This window comes from Alexandromys fortis, unplaced genomic scaffold (assembly GCF_014885135.2).
Source record: "Alexandromys fortis isolate MF-2015 unplaced genomic scaffold, M_Fortis_MF-2015_v1.1 scaffold_1, whole genome shotgun sequence".
NCBI lineage: Eukaryota > Metazoa > Chordata > Mammalia > Rodentia > Cricetidae > Alexandromys > Alexandromys fortis.
In genome coordinates, this window is record NW_026067927.1 from 688,933 (window position 1) to 709,048 (window position 20,116).

The 20,116-nt window shown below is 40.8% G+C and overlaps 2 protein-coding genes across 3 annotated transcripts in view; one reads left to right on the forward strand and one right to left on the reverse strand.

Moving 5' to 3' along the window:
* Rpgrip1l (RPGRIP1 like) overlaps positions 1–15,319 on the reverse strand; it is a 94,659-nt gene extending 79,340 nt beyond the window's left edge. Inside the window, exons 1-6 of one of the 2 annotated variants that reach the window (XM_050143934.1) lie at positions 15,214–15,319; positions 12,293–12,384; positions 9,885–10,029; positions 6,530–6,828; positions 2,643–2,745; positions 1,295–1,438 (exon numbers count right to left, since the gene is read on the reverse strand). In XM_050143934.1, coding sequence (XP_049999891.1) covers positions 1,295–1,438; positions 2,643–2,745; positions 6,530–6,828; positions 9,885–10,029; positions 12,293–12,377 — 776 coding nt within the window. In that variant the 5' untranslated portion in view covers positions 12,378–12,384; positions 15,214–15,319. Of the gene's footprint in view, positions 1–1,294; positions 1,439–2,642; positions 2,746–6,529; positions 6,829–9,884; positions 10,030–12,292; positions 12,385–13,312; positions 15,143–15,213 lie in introns of those variants that run through there. The other variant, XM_050143935.1, reaches the window with a different exon arrangement.
* Positions 15,320–15,460: 141 nt separating this feature from the next.
* The window catches only part of Fto (FTO alpha-ketoglutarate dependent dioxygenase), a 332,887-nt gene continuing 328,231 nt past the window's right edge, over positions 15,461–20,116 (forward strand). The window contains exon 1 of the mRNA XM_050143937.1: positions 15,461–15,631. Within this exon, the coding sequence (XP_049999894.1) occupies positions 15,587–15,631 (45 nt within the window). The 5' untranslated portion in view covers positions 15,461–15,586. The remainder of the gene's footprint in view (positions 15,632–20,116) is intronic.

Below are 20,116 nucleotides of genomic sequence, written 5' to 3' on the forward strand. Positions count from 1 at the left end.
CTACTTCATGTTCTGGCTTTGTGGGAGCCTAGCCAGTTTGGATGTTCACCTTCCTAGACCAGGATGGAGCGGGGAGGACTTTGGACTTTCCACAGGGCAGGGAACCCTGACTGCCCTTCAGACTAGAGAGGGAGGGGGAGAGGAGTGGGGGGAGGGGAGAGAAGAGGGAGGAGGGGGAGGGAAAAGGGAGGCGGGGAAGAGGCGGAAATTTTTTTTTCAATAAAAAATTATATTAAAAAAAAAAAGAGGAACTTGCCCAGTATGTCACATAGTTCACAATGGGGAAATAGAAGTCAAGTCACTGTCTAATTTTAACAGATTATGAGATATGTGAAAAGAGCAAAAGCGATACCACTACAACATGCGATTTCATTTGGGGTCCAATAAAATGAACTGTAAAAAGATATCTTTAGACAAGTCTGAATAAAAACTGGCTGTTAGATGCTATCAATAAATGACTATTAATTTTGTTGGGCATAGAGATACATTCTCAACTATTTATGAGTGACAGTGTAGATAGGACTAGCTAATTGAAGGAAACAGAAGAGTAAGTTTAAATGAAGTAAGATTGATAAGATATTAACAGCTGTTGAAGTGGAGTTTTGTATACATGAGGGTCCCATAAGCTACTATCCGTAGTTTCGTCAAAAGAAGAGAAAAGGTTGTAAAAAGAAGGTAACTGAAGAGATTCTGTGGAGAAAAGAAGTCTTGTTCAAAGCACCATGACAACACGCAAATGAACAAATATGATCAGAACCAAACACTGAGAGAGAACAAAAGTAACATTTTATAAAACACCAAAATACAGTGCAGTGGTCACAAGGAAACTATTGCCAAGGTGGATCATAAACCACAACAATCAAAAGATTTTCTTATAAACTGAGTACAAGGAGACATGATATCTTTTTGTGGTCACATGCTGCTAAGCATTGTGGAACTACAGGCTGAGCAAACCCTTAAGACTTGACTTAAACACAGGTATGAGAGTGCAGCTTGCTACCCATGCTTCTCTGAGCAGTGTGACCCATGATGTAAACTTCTGAGTCTTGACAAGTGGGGTAAACAGAGAGAGATGAGAGTGGCAACCAGCCATAGGACGGTTAGGGAAAACTTCCCCTTCTTCACAGGAGTACTTGATACAGTTAGTAGGGCTACAGCATTTCTACCCAAAGAATATCAAGTAGAAATAGGGTTTACAGAAATAGCTTACATGAATTTATCATCCTATGGTTCATGTTAAATTATTTAAAATTAATTTGGAGCATATCAAAGTGACATTTCAGTCTTAACATACCTTTGATCTGTAGCTTGCTGTTCTCGAAGCTGAAGAAGAGACAACTCAATTTCATTTTCCTTTCTCCTCAACTGAGTTTTCAGGATCTCTGCTAAGTGCTCTAATTCTTCTATCTGGCCTCTTTGTGACTGAATAACATTTTCTCTGCAATAAAGAATCTTGATAAGAATTTGCAGTTTGAGGAGAAATTTGTAATATTTAAAGTCAGGGCAAAGATAGCTCTTTATTATAATATAGGACAAACAAAAGTTAATAAAGTGGCTTCTGCATACAGTGGAATAACAGCAGATTCAATGTGATGACTTGGACTTATATCTGGGACAATTTAAGAGATGGCCTTTTAGAAGATACTGTTCTAGGCAACAGACTGGACTGTGGTTGAATTCAGTTAAGGATGTACTGATCACCTACTGGATACTCTACAACATAATTCTATGTCCTGCCCTGTAACATGCACAGCTGCCACACCACCCAATTAACACTTCAGAGAGCGAGCATGAAATGTGCCAAACACACTATGGTCCCCAGCATGCACTTATTTCTTCCTTGTCTGACAGCGTCCCAGCGCAGTGAGTCCTGGGAAACTGCCACAAACTCTGGCTTTTCACTTGATTATCTAAGAATGAGAAAATATTTAGCCTTTTATTTCCTCACAAGTTGATAACTAGTGTGATTGGTATTTAAAACATTCAAAAGAAAACATTTCAAATCTGTATCATTTTATTCTTTAGCAATGTTCTAAGGTTGATAGTCTTAGTGTAACACTTTCTTTCCTTAGTCAATGTTCTGATGATCCAGTAAGGGCCTAACGCCATTTGCACAGCTCAGACACTGACAGCACCAGATGAACAGAAAAAAGATGAATGAGGGAGAAACAACTCTTCTGAAACCATGACGCGATGAAGAATGCACGGCTCACGGAACCGCAGGAAAGCAAGAGCTGACATCCATGTGCATCACATACTGCCAGACTTTCAAGCAGTTCTTCATTCCTCTCCATGTCTCCCTCCCCACAAAAAGGGTTGAGTCTGGATCTAAAAAAAGGCCTGTAAGTTTATGGGAACGAAAATGTCTCTAAAACAGAAACTATTCGAAGTGACTGGACTTTCAGGCCATTGCTTTGGTGGTAAATTGAACATACACCCTGCCATCAGTACAGCTAGATAAACTATCCACTGAGAGCATGTTATATAATACCTGTTACTATTCCACAGAACTAGCTGTATTTTAGTAAAGCAAATTATTTATATATACTCTGCTTTTGTTTACAATAAAGGAAAAAGAGGGATCAAAATAAGACATAATCAATATACAAAGTTCTAAAATGACCACGAAAAAGAATACATACAAATTTCTTATTTCTCCTCTGGCTTCTTCAAGTAAACTACTGCCATATTTTGTGAGCGTAGGTTGTGCAGTTTCTGCTTCATCTATATTTTGGAATCTTACACCTAAAAATAAAGTAGTAAACTGTTATGGAAAGAAAGTTAAGAAAGACAGATCATTGATTTGCTAAAGGTATATTTATAATAAACACTAGGCTACATATGTTCTTAGAACGGAGCAACAGAAGTGCAAGCTAAGGGGGCATTAGCCCTCAGCCACCAGCAGGTAGTATGCGAAACAGAAAATCTATTGCCCGCTGAGCAGTCCTCCTAAAGAAACCATCTAGAAATAAGTCTAGACATTTTGGGATTTAGAACTCTTATTCTAATTTCTGAAAGAACCACAACTTTTAATTCACAGATTTTTTTAATTTTTTTTTATTCAGAGATTTATAATAAAAACTGAAGTATGAAGGGAAAAATTTGACCTATAGTAAAACCAAATATTACTGTTCTACTAAAAGAACGTAGCAATAAAGTGATTCCTATTGACATTCTCTGACACTTATAGATCAGTGCCTTGCTCAGTCACCATCAGAGAAGCTTCCTCCTGGAACAGAAGGAAACAGATGCAGAGAGCCACAGTCAGAGAGCGAGAGACCCTGGGACACTCAATGCATGTAACACAGCACGTCTGGAGGTCGGAGAACAACTAACACGGCAGTTATCTCTTCCACTGTATGTGTCCTGGTGACTGATCTCAGGTCGCCAGCTTGGGGCAAGCACCATCTCATTAGTCCCCCTTTAGTGGTTTTGATAATGATCTTTTATATTTAATCATAAACATCCTTTGATCTTGTATCCTTAATTTATGTCATCTTTTTTCAATCTCAATAAGAAAATTCCTATTTAAGAAAGGTGGTTTGAGAAGAAATCCCCAGCAAGAGCTCTTAAAGCAGCACCCCACAGTATTTTTCAAGGAGAAAGCTGCATGTGCTATGTGTGGTGGCGCACACGTACAGTCTCAGAGATTGGGAGTTTGAGGCAGGCTGACTGTTTGAGCTAGCCTAGGCAAGAGAAGGAAACATCCATCTTAAAGGGAAAAAAGTATATGGAGTTTGGCGTGGACAGTCCGTTTGTTAAAAGTCAGACATACTTTTAATTATATGTGTCACCTTCTATTTCCAGAAGCATTAGAGTGAAGAGCAGACTTTAAATAGAGACTAGTCTAAGATCGAAAGACATAGAAAAGAATTCTCTTTAGATAAGTTTTAGCCTTTTCAAAATGAGAAATTCCATTATTTTTCAGTTGACAGACGGAGATGGACTTCATTCCCTCTTTCTGATATGCTGCCATAGCCTACTCTGCAGCACAGGAAAAGATCTGCCTGAAACATCCAGACTTCACTGTGCTACAACTGGCCAGTTAGACACGTGGGCTACAATACTAAATCTTAAGCTTTCCACACACAATCATGGGGAAATTCAAAATTAGCAGAGAAATTAGTTAAAAGACTAAATTTAAAATATACTGATTTGGTTATTAATTAGTAACTTTGGACATTATTTGTAACAATGGTTATTACATACATACTCTTTTCAGTTTTGATTTGATTGTCTGATATAGACTAGAATGGCTTCAAATGCCACATCTTATCTTATGTCTTTTTTTTTTTCTTTTTCTGGTTTTTGTTTTTCAAGACTAAGTTTCCCTGTGTAACAGCTGTCCTGCCTTGGAATGAGCTCTGTAGACCAGGCTGGCCTCGAGCTCACAGAGATCCACTTGCCTCTGCCTCCTGAGCACTGTGGTTAAAGCTGTGGGCCACCACTATCTGGCTTGTCTTAGTGTTTTAAAGAATAATTTATCATCACTATCCTCGTCTTCATCATCATTTGTATGTGAAATGCCAGTTTTTGCCTGTGTACCACGTGCATCGTGGTGCCCTCATAGGCCAGAGTATAGAATCAGATGCTCTGGAACAAGAGGTATAGACATTTGTGACCTGTTATATGGGTGCTGGGAATTGAACCTGGGTCCCCTAGAAGATCAGTAAGTGCTCTCAGTAAGAGAAATGAGCCATCTCTCCAGCTACTTGCTGCAGTCTTCTGAGTACTACTAGGTGTTGGATCACAAGCTGATACCATGCTTGGGCACTAATGACTGTATTTTACAAACATACACACTTTACAAGTTTTCTTTTGGTGGTTCTTCACAGTAAGAACTGTGTCTACATAATGTCAATCACACTTGAGTTAGTGCTCACCACCATTTATTCCAAAATGTAAACAGAGAATGAAGCCCTCCCCACAGCAGTTTCAGGGAAGATGCCTCCAAGGGCCAGAGGAGTCTGGGTTTCTCACTCAGCCCTCTCTCAAGCCAAGACAGTCCTAAAACTTGGGCCCACGTCCCAGTATTCAAGGCAACCTGGAAGGGTGTACTGCACATTGAAGATTAACTTTGCAAATGACACCTCAGGTTTACTCACACACCATGATTAAATATTCATCAACATTGACCACAGTGTGTGATTTCTGTGTCCCAGACTCTACAAATATGGAAGCAGTTCTAAATCACAAAAAGAATATAGATATAAGGAGATATTTAAGTTTATAAGTTTTTAAAAACTGATGTTCCATGGGTCAGTTTTAAAACAAATATTTTTAATAGAGGAGGGTTAGCCGATACCTTTGATTTGGACAGTAATTTAACACAAGTGGCTTGCTATATCAATGTAAAGTTTGGGCATTACTTTTATGTAGCATGAAAGGCCCGGCAGTCCTTCCATATCATCCCATGCACTTGCATTTCTAGATGACAACACTAAGGTTCAGAGAGGACACGGCACTTTAGAGAATGTCCCTCAGTGAGGAGCTCCACTTTCCTTCCTCTTACCTAATCCGGCATTATTATCACTCCATTTTATAGATGAAGAAAACGAGGCTGAGAGGTCAAGGGCTGACTTCCATATAAAATAACAATTCACGGCAGAGTGTGTTTGCTGATTTATACTTCGCTGTGCTCACTTTGATTATACCCAAAGGCTACCGCAATCTCACATAGCTGGCAACAGCTGAGCCCTTTCATCCTGCAGCTGCCTCCTGTCCGTGAGGAGGCCGTCCTGACTTCAAAGGTTCACTATCTAGGGAAGAGACAGTGCTAACATTTTGCTTTGGAAAAGAAAACTACAACAATTTTTTCTCCTCTCCTTCTGTTCATATGGTGTTTCCCTTTCCTCAATAAATTATAACTAAAGGCTTACATCACTTTTTAATATCACAAAAGATGTTAGATATTTCTGTGAAGCATATTCCTAATAAAAATCAATTAGAGGGACCATTTTATTTCCTTCTCTAGAAGTGTCGTTTCAAAACAGCGACTTAAGATATTTATGCACTTTTAGTTTCGTTTTAATAAGTTCATTTGGGAGTGGAAAGAATTTGGCCTTGATGCCTGAATTACCTTGGTCTGCACAATTGCTTTGTAATACAGAGAGGCTTTACACCATTCTTTTCGGTGTGAAGAAACTAATGGCATAATTATTTTAGGGACGACGAGACTTTTATAACCACCAGCTCTAGTACTTTTTACATATAAAGAAAACAGTAAATCAACAGGGACGATCTGCCCTAGTTCACCAGCTTGCAGGTCCAAGAACTCACGTTCAACTCAGCCTCAACTGCTCTTAGTTTCACACATGCCTACTAGAATAGTTTTGTTGTTGTTTAACTAAATAAATTAGAGTGACCTAGGGATTCCTGAACAAAACCGACTTTGTTACAGGATTATGATCTTGCAAAAAGCAAGCCTCAAACTGTTTCTAGCCCCCTTTGAAGACATGTGAGCACACGAATAAGAAACAAAGCTGGAAACAGGTTTAGACTTAAGTGCAGTGTTTGGTGACTGTTTTACCTTTCCTGGGACATTCCTGTAAGCTTGTGGTTGCGCTAGCTCTCCTGCGGCCAGTGTTAATTCGAGCCTGCACACGACTGTGCGGAGTTTGCCTGTGCCCCTGGCCCTGGAGCTGCTGTTTGGCTGATATTAGCCTGTTTTTGAGGACTTCATTTTGTCTTTCAAGCTCATGGACTTTCTCTTGCAGCTGCTCAATCATTTCTTCCATTTCTACATCTCGTCCCAGCCGCTGGGGGCCGCCACCAACCCGCTCGTATCTTTTCTTGTCATTAACTAGCCGTATTAACTTGGTGGCCATTCTAGGGAAATAATAAAAAGATGAAAAGGAATGTGAGAAGTCAGCATAAAATGCATTCTGTTGAAAGGAACATAATCGCTGTGAAGACTCCAGTGCAGAACCTGAATAATAAATTTCAGGTTTTGATGTAACTATTACTGCCTGTGAAGAATCCTTTGATGCTAATTGAAACCACTGGGCAACAATCTGCTTTATAGCACTGACAAATAGCAGTTTCCTAAGGCTTATCATTTAAGGTTAGTAAAGAGAGGACACATATTTACCCCATATGTTCCAGAAACGCAATTTTTAACGCATGACCTTATATAGGAACACTGGATGTACTTAAATGTAGTCACAGAGTGTGGATGTGGTGGGCCATGCCTACAACCCACAATGAGTTAGAACTTTTGAAAAGTGAGCTAAGATTATGCAGATTTAGGTAGGATAGTATCTTATATATCTATAGGATTAAGACAAGGAAAAATCATAAAAGTGATAGGATTCACAGATGTACACATATAAAATCCAGCGGAAATTTCAAAATAAACCAAAATGTGACATTAAATGTTGGATAGTGCTCAACAAATGTTTGTGTTTAATTTCAGAAAATAATTACATGCAAGAAATATCATTTTAATGATACTTAAAAATTTTTGACATAAATTGTTCTATTGACATTCCAGGAACTTATACCTTTGACTCTTTCAAGTTTTGATAAAAACTGGTCAGACAGAACAAAAGACAGAATGGGCACATGGGGGTGATGTAATATACACGCATGGAAAACATGCCTGACAGGGAATGGAAAAATCTTGGCAGGACAAGAAAGGAAAGGTGGCTTTGATGAGAGACACAAGTTCAAGACTTTACAAAATTGGTCGCACATCTTCAATAGCTGATTCTAGTTTATAGTGAATCTATTTTTATAAAGACCCAGACAGGAGATTGGAAATAAAAACACACTACATTTTTCTTTAAGTGGGGTTTGCTTTATTTTAGCATGGTTATGGACAGAAGCTTTTACTTAAGGGAACAAAAGTGAAATAAAAAAAAAAAACCCTTAATAGCTTTGGGATGTCATAGAAAAACGTCTTTCCCCTAAGCACAGTCTTCTGTAAATGCGGTAGTAATACATGTCTATCTACACTTCTGGCTACTCGGTTACAGCATGTGGCGTCAGAGAGAGCTATGCATAACATAATCAGTTAGGATTGTTTTCTCTTTCCCTTGAGGCACATCCACTAAGCATGCTTTATAAGGAATACTGAATAATAAAAACCAAGATCCAAGAGTACCACAGACATCCTGGTAGGGTAATTAGTGGATTACTTCCTTTTCCATCTAGTACTGTGGATGATCTATCACTGGGAAACCTGACCAGTTATCATCACCCAGTAAAACCACATTCTGCCTTGTCCAGTAATGAGGTTAGAGTCCTGAGCCCTGCTCAGTGTCCTATGGCCATCCACATGAGAAGTCACTTATTACAGGAAGATTAGCACTTAGACACATAGATTACAATAAGGAGGAAAGTAAAGATTTCATATAAAAATCAGTCATCAGAAGAATGATAAAGGATTTTTTAATGCAAGAGAAGGATATAGAGAGTGTCTTCAAATTCTTGACATGGTTTTAAGTAAACCTCATCAGGAAATGCAAGGCTGGATGTGCTTGTTTAGTCACAGGAATGTTTTTATTATATTTAAGTTACTAATGAATTGTGAGTTATGTGGTAAGGTTTGAGTATTTACTTAAAAAGACAATTTGTAAAATCCATATTTACACAAGAGGTGACACCGACTCTCACACCTTAAGGATAAATGTAAAGACCCTCTATCCATGGATCCATGCCAACGTCAGTGAGGTAAGGATGAGAAGGTATTTACAGCTATGGGCCGATGTTCAGTAAGTAAGTACTCCACATTAGTAAAAAGTCTCAGGGGCATAAATGGCCTGAGCATAGGATACTGCAGAAAGATAATAGAATACATATATACACTCGACTCCTAGCCCAGTTCCCGCCCCCAAATGAAACTAAGTGGCTCATTATTAATTAAGCTGGTTTTATTTTTTGGTTAGGACAAATTACTAATAAGGTCAGATTGTGAATTCAATTCTTCTACTGCCCAATTAAGTATATAAAGAAAAGAAAAAAAAAACCAGTTTAGTGGTCACAGACTTCACATCTCTTTCTGGCTGGTGGACCTGGGTGTGCTATTGTTCAGAAATGAACGAGGGACATCTTAAAAGTAGCCATTCCCATGTCTTGAAACCAACTCAAAGTAGAAGGCTGGTTGGTGGGTCTGAAACTAAGTCTACAGGGTAGAAAGTGAAATGGAGTCACTTCTGTAGGATAAACTCTAAGCACAGAGTCATCTTCTTTCTTTAGAGTCCACCTTACTTTGAACCCAGAATGCGATTTTGAATACAGACTTGTACGCAGTCTTTTGTTTCCAATGCCAGGCACTCAAACGGTGGCCACAGTATTTCTGAGTACAAAGGAACTGAAGAGAAATTACTCTGAAGGCATCGTTTCTGCATGCAATGTTTTTACATGTCCATCAAAAGTGACAATGTGCTTTTTCAGAAATGGCAGAGAGTGAAATAAATACAGAACCAAGACTAACCCAAGTGAAGTTAAACATGCCCCAGATATAAGTGATGTTTTCATTAGTAAGTCCCAAATCATAAGGGAACACGCATTCTAACAAGTTGGAATAGTTAATTATTTTTTAAACTTTTATGACATGTAAAAAAACAGATGCTGGGCTATCTGCTTATTAAGTCATAAATATTAACCCCAAAGTTATTTATAGACCTAATACACTCCTGGCACTCTTAGCTATTAGCTGTGTTCTTTCAAACAGCAACGTCAGACATAATAAACACAATCTTCTTGGTTTATTATTCTACTTTGTAAGATTTTCCATTTTTAAAAAATTCTATTTATTTATAACCTGCCTGTTCCAGAAAAGATTGAAGGTGGGGCTTTCAATTAAGTTTATAAAAAAAAAAACCTATATCCTTCAAACTTTACAGAGTTAAGAAAAAAAGCTAAAAGCTTTTTATCATAACCTTTTAATTTTATCCTCTTGCTTGCGGGCATGCTGTTTAAGTAAAATGTTCTCATCATGCAAACGCAAAAATCTGTCTTCCAGTTCCTCACGGCTGACACGTGACACTGCCTGGCGAGTCTTCATTGTTCGTGCAGTTGAAGTTTCTGAAAAAATGCCAAGGTCATTAATTGCAGCATCACTGAAAATAGTCTCTAAAAACTGATAACTGCGGGTACTAAAAGAACCTCTGATATATTCCTATTTTTCTCCTGTTTACTTTTTTCCATTTTTTTTGTTTTATGAAACAGGACTGCATGCAGCACAGGCTAGCCTCACCCTTGCTGTGTTCCATGTAGCACAGGTTAGCCTCACCCTTGCTGTGTTCCTGTAGCACAGGTTAGCCTCTTTATAGCTGAGTGGCTGGGATGACCTTGAACTCCTCCTAATCATTAGGCCTCTACTTTCTAAGTGCTGAGAGAGAATACAGGCGTGAAACGTCGCACTCCAACCCACCCCCACCCCAGCTGACCTACAAATTAAGTTGTTTTTCTCTAGAAAATGTTACAGCATTGTTCGTGCCAATGACCTGAGGTGAGGTGAAGCACCCCTGGCATTAATGCTTCATGTACAGTATTAGGGATCAGAGCAATAACTTTATTTACTAGCATGGACTTAATCACTGTTTCAGAATGTAGGAAGGACCTGATTCAAAAGATTCCTAATTCCTATTCTGAGTGGTGTAAAGCCTCTGAGTTGGAAAAGCCAGGCTACCCGATCTGGGAACAGCTCTGTGGTAGAGCACGTGCCAAAGCATGTGCAAGGTTTAGTTATGAACATGGCAGCAAGAAGAAGCCCGTGTCTCTACATATATATATATATATATATATATATATATATATATATATATGGGGGGGAGGGGCAAAGGCTGGAACAATTCAGTGAACATAATACAATTAGGACATTTTTCTCTAAATTAGGAGGCTAAGATATAGAAAAATAAACTATAAAACAAACACAAATCCTCCAAAATAAAAAACCCTGTCATCTGAAAGTTTAACAGAACATTTCTCTACAAGATATTTAATGTATTGAAAAATTAACTTTTAGATCTGACATAGTGGCATTTGCTTTTAATCTCAGCACTCAGAAGGCAAAGGCGGGCGATTTCTGTGCGTTCAAGGCCAGCCTGATCTACACGGTGAGTTCCAGGACAGTCAAGGTTACGTAGTAAGACACTATCTCAAATACAAAACAAAACACAACAGACTTTTATAACTTTTAAACATATATACATATACACATATATATGCATATTTAATTTTCAATGAGATATTAAAAACCAAAGGTAGCTACTGATGATAAGGATTGAACTTACACAGCACCAAAACTAAATAGTACTTACACAGTACCAAAACCTAAAAATATTTATAAAGTACCAAAACCCAATAGTACTTACATAGTACCAACACCCAATAGTATTTACACAGTACCAAAACCCAATAGTACTTATATAGTACCAAAACCTAAAAAGATTTACACAGTACCTAAACCCAATAGTCCTTACACAGTACCAAAACCCAATAGTACTTTCAAATAGCTTTAAACACTTCAATTTTGTTTGTATGTGAATACCTGATACTACTTCAGTATCGGGTTTCCTTTTAATATTTGTGGTCATTTCTCAATGATCAATACACTGACTACCTTCCTATGGTAGCTGAACCTGGCCATTGATATTGTTATGATTAAATGGTATATGGAAAGTTCTTAAGATACATTTTGAACCTCCAGCCTCCTACAAGCAAAGTTGGTGGCATGAGGGTCTGCCTGGCATTGTCCACACACATAAACCTGGCTCTCCAGCCTACGCTGCTCTTTAAATCAGTGCTTTGCTTTCTCAGTTGAAAGTACTATTCAACTCTACAGGAACAACTAAATGATAAAAGGATAAAGAAAGCCTTTAATGTATATTAATGTGATTGAAAACTCACTATCACTTGCATAAACAGGCCATTTTGAGATACTCTACTTGAAAGGCAAAAATTTTAAAATATGGCATTTCCTCTCGTATAAAATTTAAACATAAAGAAGTGTTTTAGTGGTGAATGTGATTTAAACCAGGCAATTCAGTTTGGAGGCCTGATACTCTATGCAGTTTCTACTCACGTGTGGAATTTTAAAAAGATGATTTATACCAACTCTTTATCAGAGCAGAGGGGATCTTGCATTTGCTATGGGCTGTTGATAATTGACGCGCGCAATAAAATACCATATGTGTTTTAAACTCCTCGTCTTGTTTAGTCCAATCAAGAGCTATATAGTTACTTAAATGGCTGGGTTTGTATGACTATCAGAAATACTTTAAATTAAAAGTACAGAAATTACTGATCAAAGTTCATAACTGTAATAAATAACAGGTGGCCGTACCTTGTAACCCTCCAGCTCCAAAGAGGTTTAGACCTATATCTTTCACCGGCAGGTCTCCTGCCGTCTCATCGCTTGGACCAGACATGGCTTATCTGTGGAGAAAAGAAAATTCAAACAAACTCTTCTAAGTTATTGCATCAACTATGCAATGGAATGAGCCAAATAAAGAGACTAGGAAACTAGAACTTTAATGGACATGTTATTGCCCACATGTGCGGCTTGAGCGAGATGAAAGCTCCTATTCTAGAAGGAATACTGCATCCAATCACGAAGACTGTCCTCTTTCAGCAGAGGATTTCCCATAGTTTTCTTAGGGAATGAGGTAAGATCAGCATTCTTCCTTTTCTTATCCATCTATCTGAAACAAAAACAAACCCTTCCAAAGTTAAGATATACCTGCTATCCCTACTCCTTTCCTTAAAGACAACATGAATTCTGGGAAAACGAACGAACAAAAAGCCTCATGAACTTGAGGCAAATAGTTTGCTCTACTATCTAATAGCTGGTCACTAAATTTACCTAATTTAAAAAATAGAACAAATTATACCCATCTCATAGTTATTCTAAAAGCAAGTGAGATTACAAACTCAGGGCATTTAGCAAATGTGCCAGGGATGTCTGGGAGCACCAACTGTCTGCATGGTGTACAAAGGAACGGCCCCTTCCAAGCTCTGTGAAAGGGGCTCCACGTGTTTGTGATGTGTTTCCACGTTTGTTGCACCTCTCCTTTGTTACTTCAGGCAAGTTCCAGGGATGAGTCACCTCAACATATTGGCTTGTCTTGCTTGCTCTCGAACTTTTAGTTTCTTTTCTTTACAGAGACATACCACAGTGACTTAGCTCTGCATGTGGCTATGGATATACAATACACAGTAAGAAAATAAATAAGTAAATTCTCCATTTCCATTCTGACTGTTAGATGTGGACTGTTAGTGAAGAGCCCTTGTAATGAAGAGACCTCCAAGTTCTAGAATGTTGGTTGTAGAGTGTGAAGACCAAGAAAGTCGAGAGTTTATTCACCTTATTTGCCTCCGTCTCGGAGGCTGGGGCCGAGTGTGGCGCACGCGGTAAGAGCACGCACTAAGCAGTCATTTGAATGGATAAAGGGAGCTCTTGGATTCCAGCGTCTGGAAACGGAGACTCAGCTTATGATGATTCTAAGGATATGTGCATGAAGAAGATCTCCTAGAGAAAGGGTCCAGAAATTTGACTAGAACTCGCGGTAGGCTGAGAACCACGCTGCAAGGGACATATGTCTCAGAGAATGACCGCAGAAGATGATGCTAACACACACTGGATGCTCAGCGTGCTTGCGATCCGCGCATGCAACAGTGACTCAGATGGTTCCTGACATACAAGCAGAAGTTAACACACTGGATGCTCAATGTGCTTGCGATCCGCGCATGCAACAGTGACTCAGATGGTTCCTGACATCCAAGCAGAAGTTAACACACACTAGCGCATCTGCTCAAGGCCATCCATCCAGGAACTGGTGGTGTGGTGTGGTGGTATTTTTGGTTATCACAACTGAGAGCGCTTCTGGCGTGGAGTGGGTGGATGCCAGCAATGAAATACAGGTTCGATGTACAACGATGAGTTTTCAGGCCCAGAGTGTGGCTCGTGTAGAGGCTAAGAAACCTCACACCATGCTGCATGGCCTCCTCAATGCCCAGGAAAAGTTCCCCCCCTTGCTCTCTCTGCTTCACTCCCGCTGCTCCCCACTTCCCTCAAGCTCAGGGTTTCCATCTTGCACCAAAGGCCCTTGCATTACCTGTGTCCTCCTATGTCACAGCTCAGCCCGACTCTCTCAGCTTCCAGCTTTGCTTTTCGGCAGGAAATATGTGCAGTCCAGGCTGACCTCAGATTCCCCAAGAACGCCAGGCACACTGGCCTCAAATTCTCTAACCTTTTCTTTTCGAAAGACAGGATTTCTCTATGTAAGCCTGGCTGGCCTCGAACTCAAGGTTCACCGGCCTCTGCTTTCTGAGTGCTAGGACTGAAGTGCCACGTGCCCTGTGTAAACGCTGGAGTTTTCCTGAGTGTGCCATCCCACCGGGCTACCGCTTATTTTAGAGTTGTTCTGTCAAATCCATTGTCTTAGAATTCATTTTTAATTTTAATTTAGCATATTACATTTTCACACCTATATTATTTATTTATTTATTTATTTATTTATTTATTTATTTTTTGCTTTATAGCTATCCCCTGCAAACTCTCTCACCTCTCCGGCTTCTTCTCACTGGTCCCCTTCTCCCCCAAATAACGCCCCTTCCGCTATCTGATGTCACATGGTGGGCATCATTGTTCACATTTGTTGGATGAATAAATGAATGCCAGGCACTGAGTTTGAACAATGTCTTTGTCTATAATGGCTCTAAGAGACTTCGGGAATAGTCGGATGAGAAACAGTAATAAAGATAGATCACTAGGAACTGACTGTGGGTGGTGGGAACTTGTGACAAGACCTATTACTGAATTTGAGGCCAGCATGGGCTAAAAAGCTAGTTCAAGGCCAGCCTGGGTACATAGGGAGAGACCCTGTTTTTTAAAAATCGTCAGCCGCCACCACCAAACAACAACAACAACAACAACAACAACAACAACAGAAACAAGTCCCTTGGGAGTCTTAGGTTCTAAATCCAATCCCAAATCCTGGGAAATGGAGCAAACTGTGACTGTGCTCTTCGAACTGCAGGACTGAGACAGGGTGGCCAATTCCTAGCAGCTAGGTTTCTGGTTTGGCAGGCGGTCAGGGCGGACAGTGAAGCAGGCCTTTATTGGGAGGTGTGTCGGGATGGATTCCTTTTCACGCAAGAATCCCAGGCCTTCCCCAGGCCTCGGAGAGGACCCCAGGCCCTCAGCTGTGAGGCAGAGGGAGGGCTGGCCAACCTGCATCGGCCCCCACCTCACAGGGTACTCACCTCAGCGTTCGCTCCCTGCTAGCTACCGTTGCTATAGCGCCCAGGGCGCGGGCTGCCGCAGGCCCAGAGGAGGACGGGAAAACATGGTGTGTCCCGCTGCCGCTGGGAAATGTAGTCCCTCCTAGGCTCTCGGCCGTCGGCGGGTCGGGTAGTGGACTAAGCTAGTGCAGCTAGCTGACTTGAGAAATTCGGCTCTAAAGCCCAAGGAGTTCTCGGGAGTCTCGCGGAGCATCCTGGGAAGCGTAGTTCTTGAGGCTCTTAGAGAGAACGGAGCCAGGCGGGAAAGAGCCTCCGAGAGAACTACACACAGCAGGCGGGGGCCGGGGAGAGGGTGGAAACGGCCCACGGTGGCGAAGAAGGCTTTAGAGGCAGCATGAAGCGCGCACAGACCGCCGAGGAACGAGAGCGTGAAGCTAAGGTATGTGGGACTCCGGGCATCTGGAACTCTGCGTTAGTCCAGGGCAAGAGGCAGGGAACCAACAGACCAGCTGGGATGGTGAGCGGATGCTTGGCGTTAAGCCAAGGGATGACAGGGCCTTGTTTGCAAGAGACCTGCAGACGTGGTGTGTGTGTGTGTGTGTGTGTGTGTGTGTGTGTGTGCGTGTGCGTGTGCGCGCGCGCGCACGTCTGTGTTGTAGCTTCGTATTGCTGGATGCAGACCTAGTATAGTTATAGTTGGTCAGAAATGAAAAGCTAGATGTCTGTGTTCTGCTTCTGAACCTATTCCTTGGTTTATTCGTGGCCACTCTTGTGACTCAGTTTACCAGAAGTCTATGATCATACCACCTGCGCTTTCTCAGCCGTCTCCAAGCCCCCCATTCCCCCAAGAGCAGCTGAGATGAAGTATCTATTCGGTGTCACGTATTTATCTGGAACATTGTCTCAGTGGCCAGGTGACGTAGTCTGCGTGGTCTACACGGGGGATATGTTTCATACGCTTTACCTAGCTTCTGTGGCTAGTACTTTCCTAGTCTCTGTCTTTGCTGCTGAGCTTCTGACAGGACATTCCATGGGATGGCAGTAATAACAGCAACAGTGACTTTACTTATTTACAGCAATTATTGTATCGGACATCTACATTAAATGCATAGTATATTATTTCATATTATGCATCAGATGGCAAGACAGTTACATAGGTAAAGTATAAACAGTCTGTTCTGCAGATGGGGAATGGAAGCTCAATGTTTTCTTTTTCTCCATTCCCAAAGTTGTGACCTATCGATTTGTCCTAATGCATCAGCATTCAATCTACTCTTACGTTTCTATTCCCTTGGACGAATCCACCATGATCTCTTAAGTGGCTTGCCACAACAGCCCCCTTATTGGGGTATATCCACTCTATCTTAAATCTTTATCCTCCTTCTCCAATCATGCATTTCTTCCTACACTCTACTAGAGAGTGATTTTTTTTTTTCTCAAAATTTAAATCTAGTCATGACCCTTTGACAACCACCTGTTCAAATCTCTTAGGGGCCTCTGCTGCTTAGGATAAATACAGAACTTCCCACAGTCTGAAAGCTCCTGCATGGTTTGGGTTCAGTGTGCTTCTACACCCACAGTGGACACAAGAGACCGCCTACCAGTCACTTTGGCCTCCTCAAAAGTCCCTCTCATTTGTAGTACATTTGGTCAACGGCCTTCTACGTGCAGTTTGGTGCTTATTCTATAGTAGGTTAGGATTGGCAGTGAGGATCAGTGGGAGATAAAACAGGTACAGTTCCTGCTGTCATAGGATTTTGTCTCTCAAGGGAGTCTGTCTTAAAGCAGTAAACCTAAGGATTGAAAATTTTGAATATGTTGTGTAATAGCCTGAATTATGTACTTTACAGATGTGGAGACAGTCTGGCGGAAGTTGTCCCTTGCCCAGAGCCATTTGTTTTCTCTGTGGGATTAGGGATGAGAATCAGGCCCTATGACTCTAATCCGCTAGCTCTTTCTTTCTGTGAAAAACACATTGACCTGAAGCGCAGGTTGCAGGCCTGTTTGCTGTTTAAACATTTCTTTGATTTTTTTTTAAAAAATTAGTTTGTTCCTTGAAATATTGGCTGAAATGAAATAGACAGTGTACAAGTAATCAGGAATGATTGTTTCTCATCCTGTCCAACTGAATTGAGGTATGACTTCTATAGGGTAGCTTGTAATTTATCGTGTATAGCTTGATGAGTGTGACAGTACATATATACAAAGTGTTCCAGTTGCACAGAGAACATCATGATCGCTTTTAAAGAAATTTCTGTACAGCCAATTTCTTCCTTTATTTTTACCCCTAGGCACTCACTGTGATCAGTCACAATTGTTGAATCTCTATTATCTATTATCTAGACTCTCTTATCTAAGCGGAGACCTGTGATGCATGTCCGGGTGTCTTTTGCTTTTATTCATCATACTTTCTGAGGTCTGTGTATGCCAATGCACGGGTTCTCGGGTTGCTCCTTTTCTGCTGGTGAGTACTAGTGCCTTTTGTGTGTGTGTTTGCTCACTCACCTATTGCTGGGCATTTGGATGGCTACCGGCTTGGGACAGTTAAGAAAACAAGCCGTGAACAGTCATGCATCTCTGTTTCTATCTACACTGGGCAACGCATTCATTTGCAATTTCATTTTTTTTCTACCTCTATGTCTAGGCAACCACTAATTGTTCTGTTCACAAGGACTACCTCTTATGGATATTTGTGCATGTGCGTGCATACGTGCGTGCTTGTGAAGGCCAAAGCTCTATGTTGAGTTTCTTTTTCAATTGCATTCTCCTGTATTTTTGAGGCAGGGTCTCTCCTTGAACCTGGAGCTCGATAACTGGTCTAGACTTGCTGGCCAGCAGCCCTGGGTTTTTCCTGCCATCACCCTTCTTGTGTTGGGATTACTGCATCTGGCCTTTTACTTGGGTGCTGGTGTTCCAAACTCAGGTCCTTTTGCTTGTGCAGCAAGCATGTCGCTGACTGAGCAGTCTCTAGCCCCAGAATGTTCTCATGTACTAGATCATATACTGTGTGACCTTTGTGTTTGACTGCTTTCACCCAGCATACATGTTCATACATGTTGAGGTTCCCACATCTCGCAGCACTCATCAATACTTTTTATTACCCAGAAGATGGTATTCCTATATCGAGACACACCGCATTCTAGTTATTTATGTATTGTTGTAGTTATTTATTTGCCTTCTATTGTCATGATAAAATATGACCAATAGCAACTCAGGGAAGAAAGAAAGGGATTATTTCGTCTTACACATGTCCGCTGACCAGTCTGATGCAGGCAATTCCTCAAGTTAGCTTTCCTCTTCCCTGGTGACTGTAGTTTGTGTCAATGATATCTACTGTTTGCTGAACAGTTTGATTCTACTCGTCTTAGTTAGCGTTTTATTGCTGTGAAGAAACGCCATGACCATGACAACTCTTATAAAGGAAAACATTTAATTGGGGCTGACATACAGTTTCAGAAGTTTACTCCATTATCGTCATGGCACGAAGCATGGTGCTAGGCATGCAGGCAGACATGGTGCTGGAGAAGGAGCTGAGAGTTCTGCATCTTGATCTGAAGGTAGCAGAAGGAGACTGTGTGCCACACTGGGCTTAGCTTGAGCATATATAACACCTCCAAGCCAACCCCCACTATGACACACTTCCTCCAACAAGACCACACACCTACTCCAACAGGTAATAATACCACCTCCTAATAATACCACTCCCTATAGGCCAAGCATTCAAACACAAGAGTCTGCGGGTGCCATTCCTATTCAAACTGCCACACCACTTTTTGGCTGTCACGAAAAAGGATACCATGAGCAGGCACCCTAGTTTCTGTGTGCACACGATTTTATCCGGCTCATGGGTAGAGGCCCAGTAGAACTGCTAGTCACACTGTAAGACTATGCTTAGTATTTTGCAAAGCTGTCTGTCACACGGTTTCCCACAGAGGCTGCTCCACCCTCTGTTTCTCACCAGAGATTTTGAGGGTTAGAATTTCTTCAAGTCCTTGTCATTGCTGCTACTCTTTGCTTTTTCGTTGTAACCTTCATGGTGAGCAGGAGGTAATATTTCTTTGTGGTCTTGATTTGTATTTCCCTGATGACAAATAATATCGAATATCTTCTTATATACTTAATGAACACGCGTGTATCTTTGTTTCTTGTGTGCGTGTGTGTGGTAAGTGTGTATGGTTGTTAAGTGTGTATGGATGTGTTTGCATTGCATGTGTGGGCATATATGATACTGATGCGTATGTCTGAATACATGTATATAGAGGCTTATGTGTGGGGAGTCTTTCTCTATCAATTTCCACCATTTTATTGAGGCTAGGTCTCTCAGTTGAAGCCAGAACTTGCACATATAGATAGTCTGACTAGTGAGCTTCCTCTGGGGATCCTGTCTCTGCCTTAATTAGCTCTGGGACTGTAGGCAGACTGCCCCCCCCCCCAAATCCTACCTAGCATTTACCTGTCTTCTGAGAATATGAGTTTTGTTTCTTAAACACCCAGCCATCTCCCCAACCACATGTGAAGTGTGTGTTTAATTTTTTTTTTACCCAGTTTTATTGTTCTTGTTGGCTTATTAAGTTTTATGAGTTCTTTATATTTTCTAAGTATATTTATTGCCTTGGCTTCCTAATTAGCTGGGATTGTAGTCCTGTGCCTGTGTGTTAGCTTTTGTAATATTCCTCCTGAAGTCACAAAAGTTTCTTGTTTACTTTTTAAATTGAATGCTGTCATTCTGTAGTAATTGCCTTTGATTCACCTTTTCTCTTTGTAATAACTTAGATTATATTTTTTCCCTTACCGCTGTGTGTACCGTAGACTTTATGTACTTTCCAAATTCTGAAGGGAGAATAGGAAGATTGGATGAAGTATCTGGCTTTCCAGCAAAGCATTTGTTCACTTTGTGTTGATGTAGCAGTGTGCACATCCATGG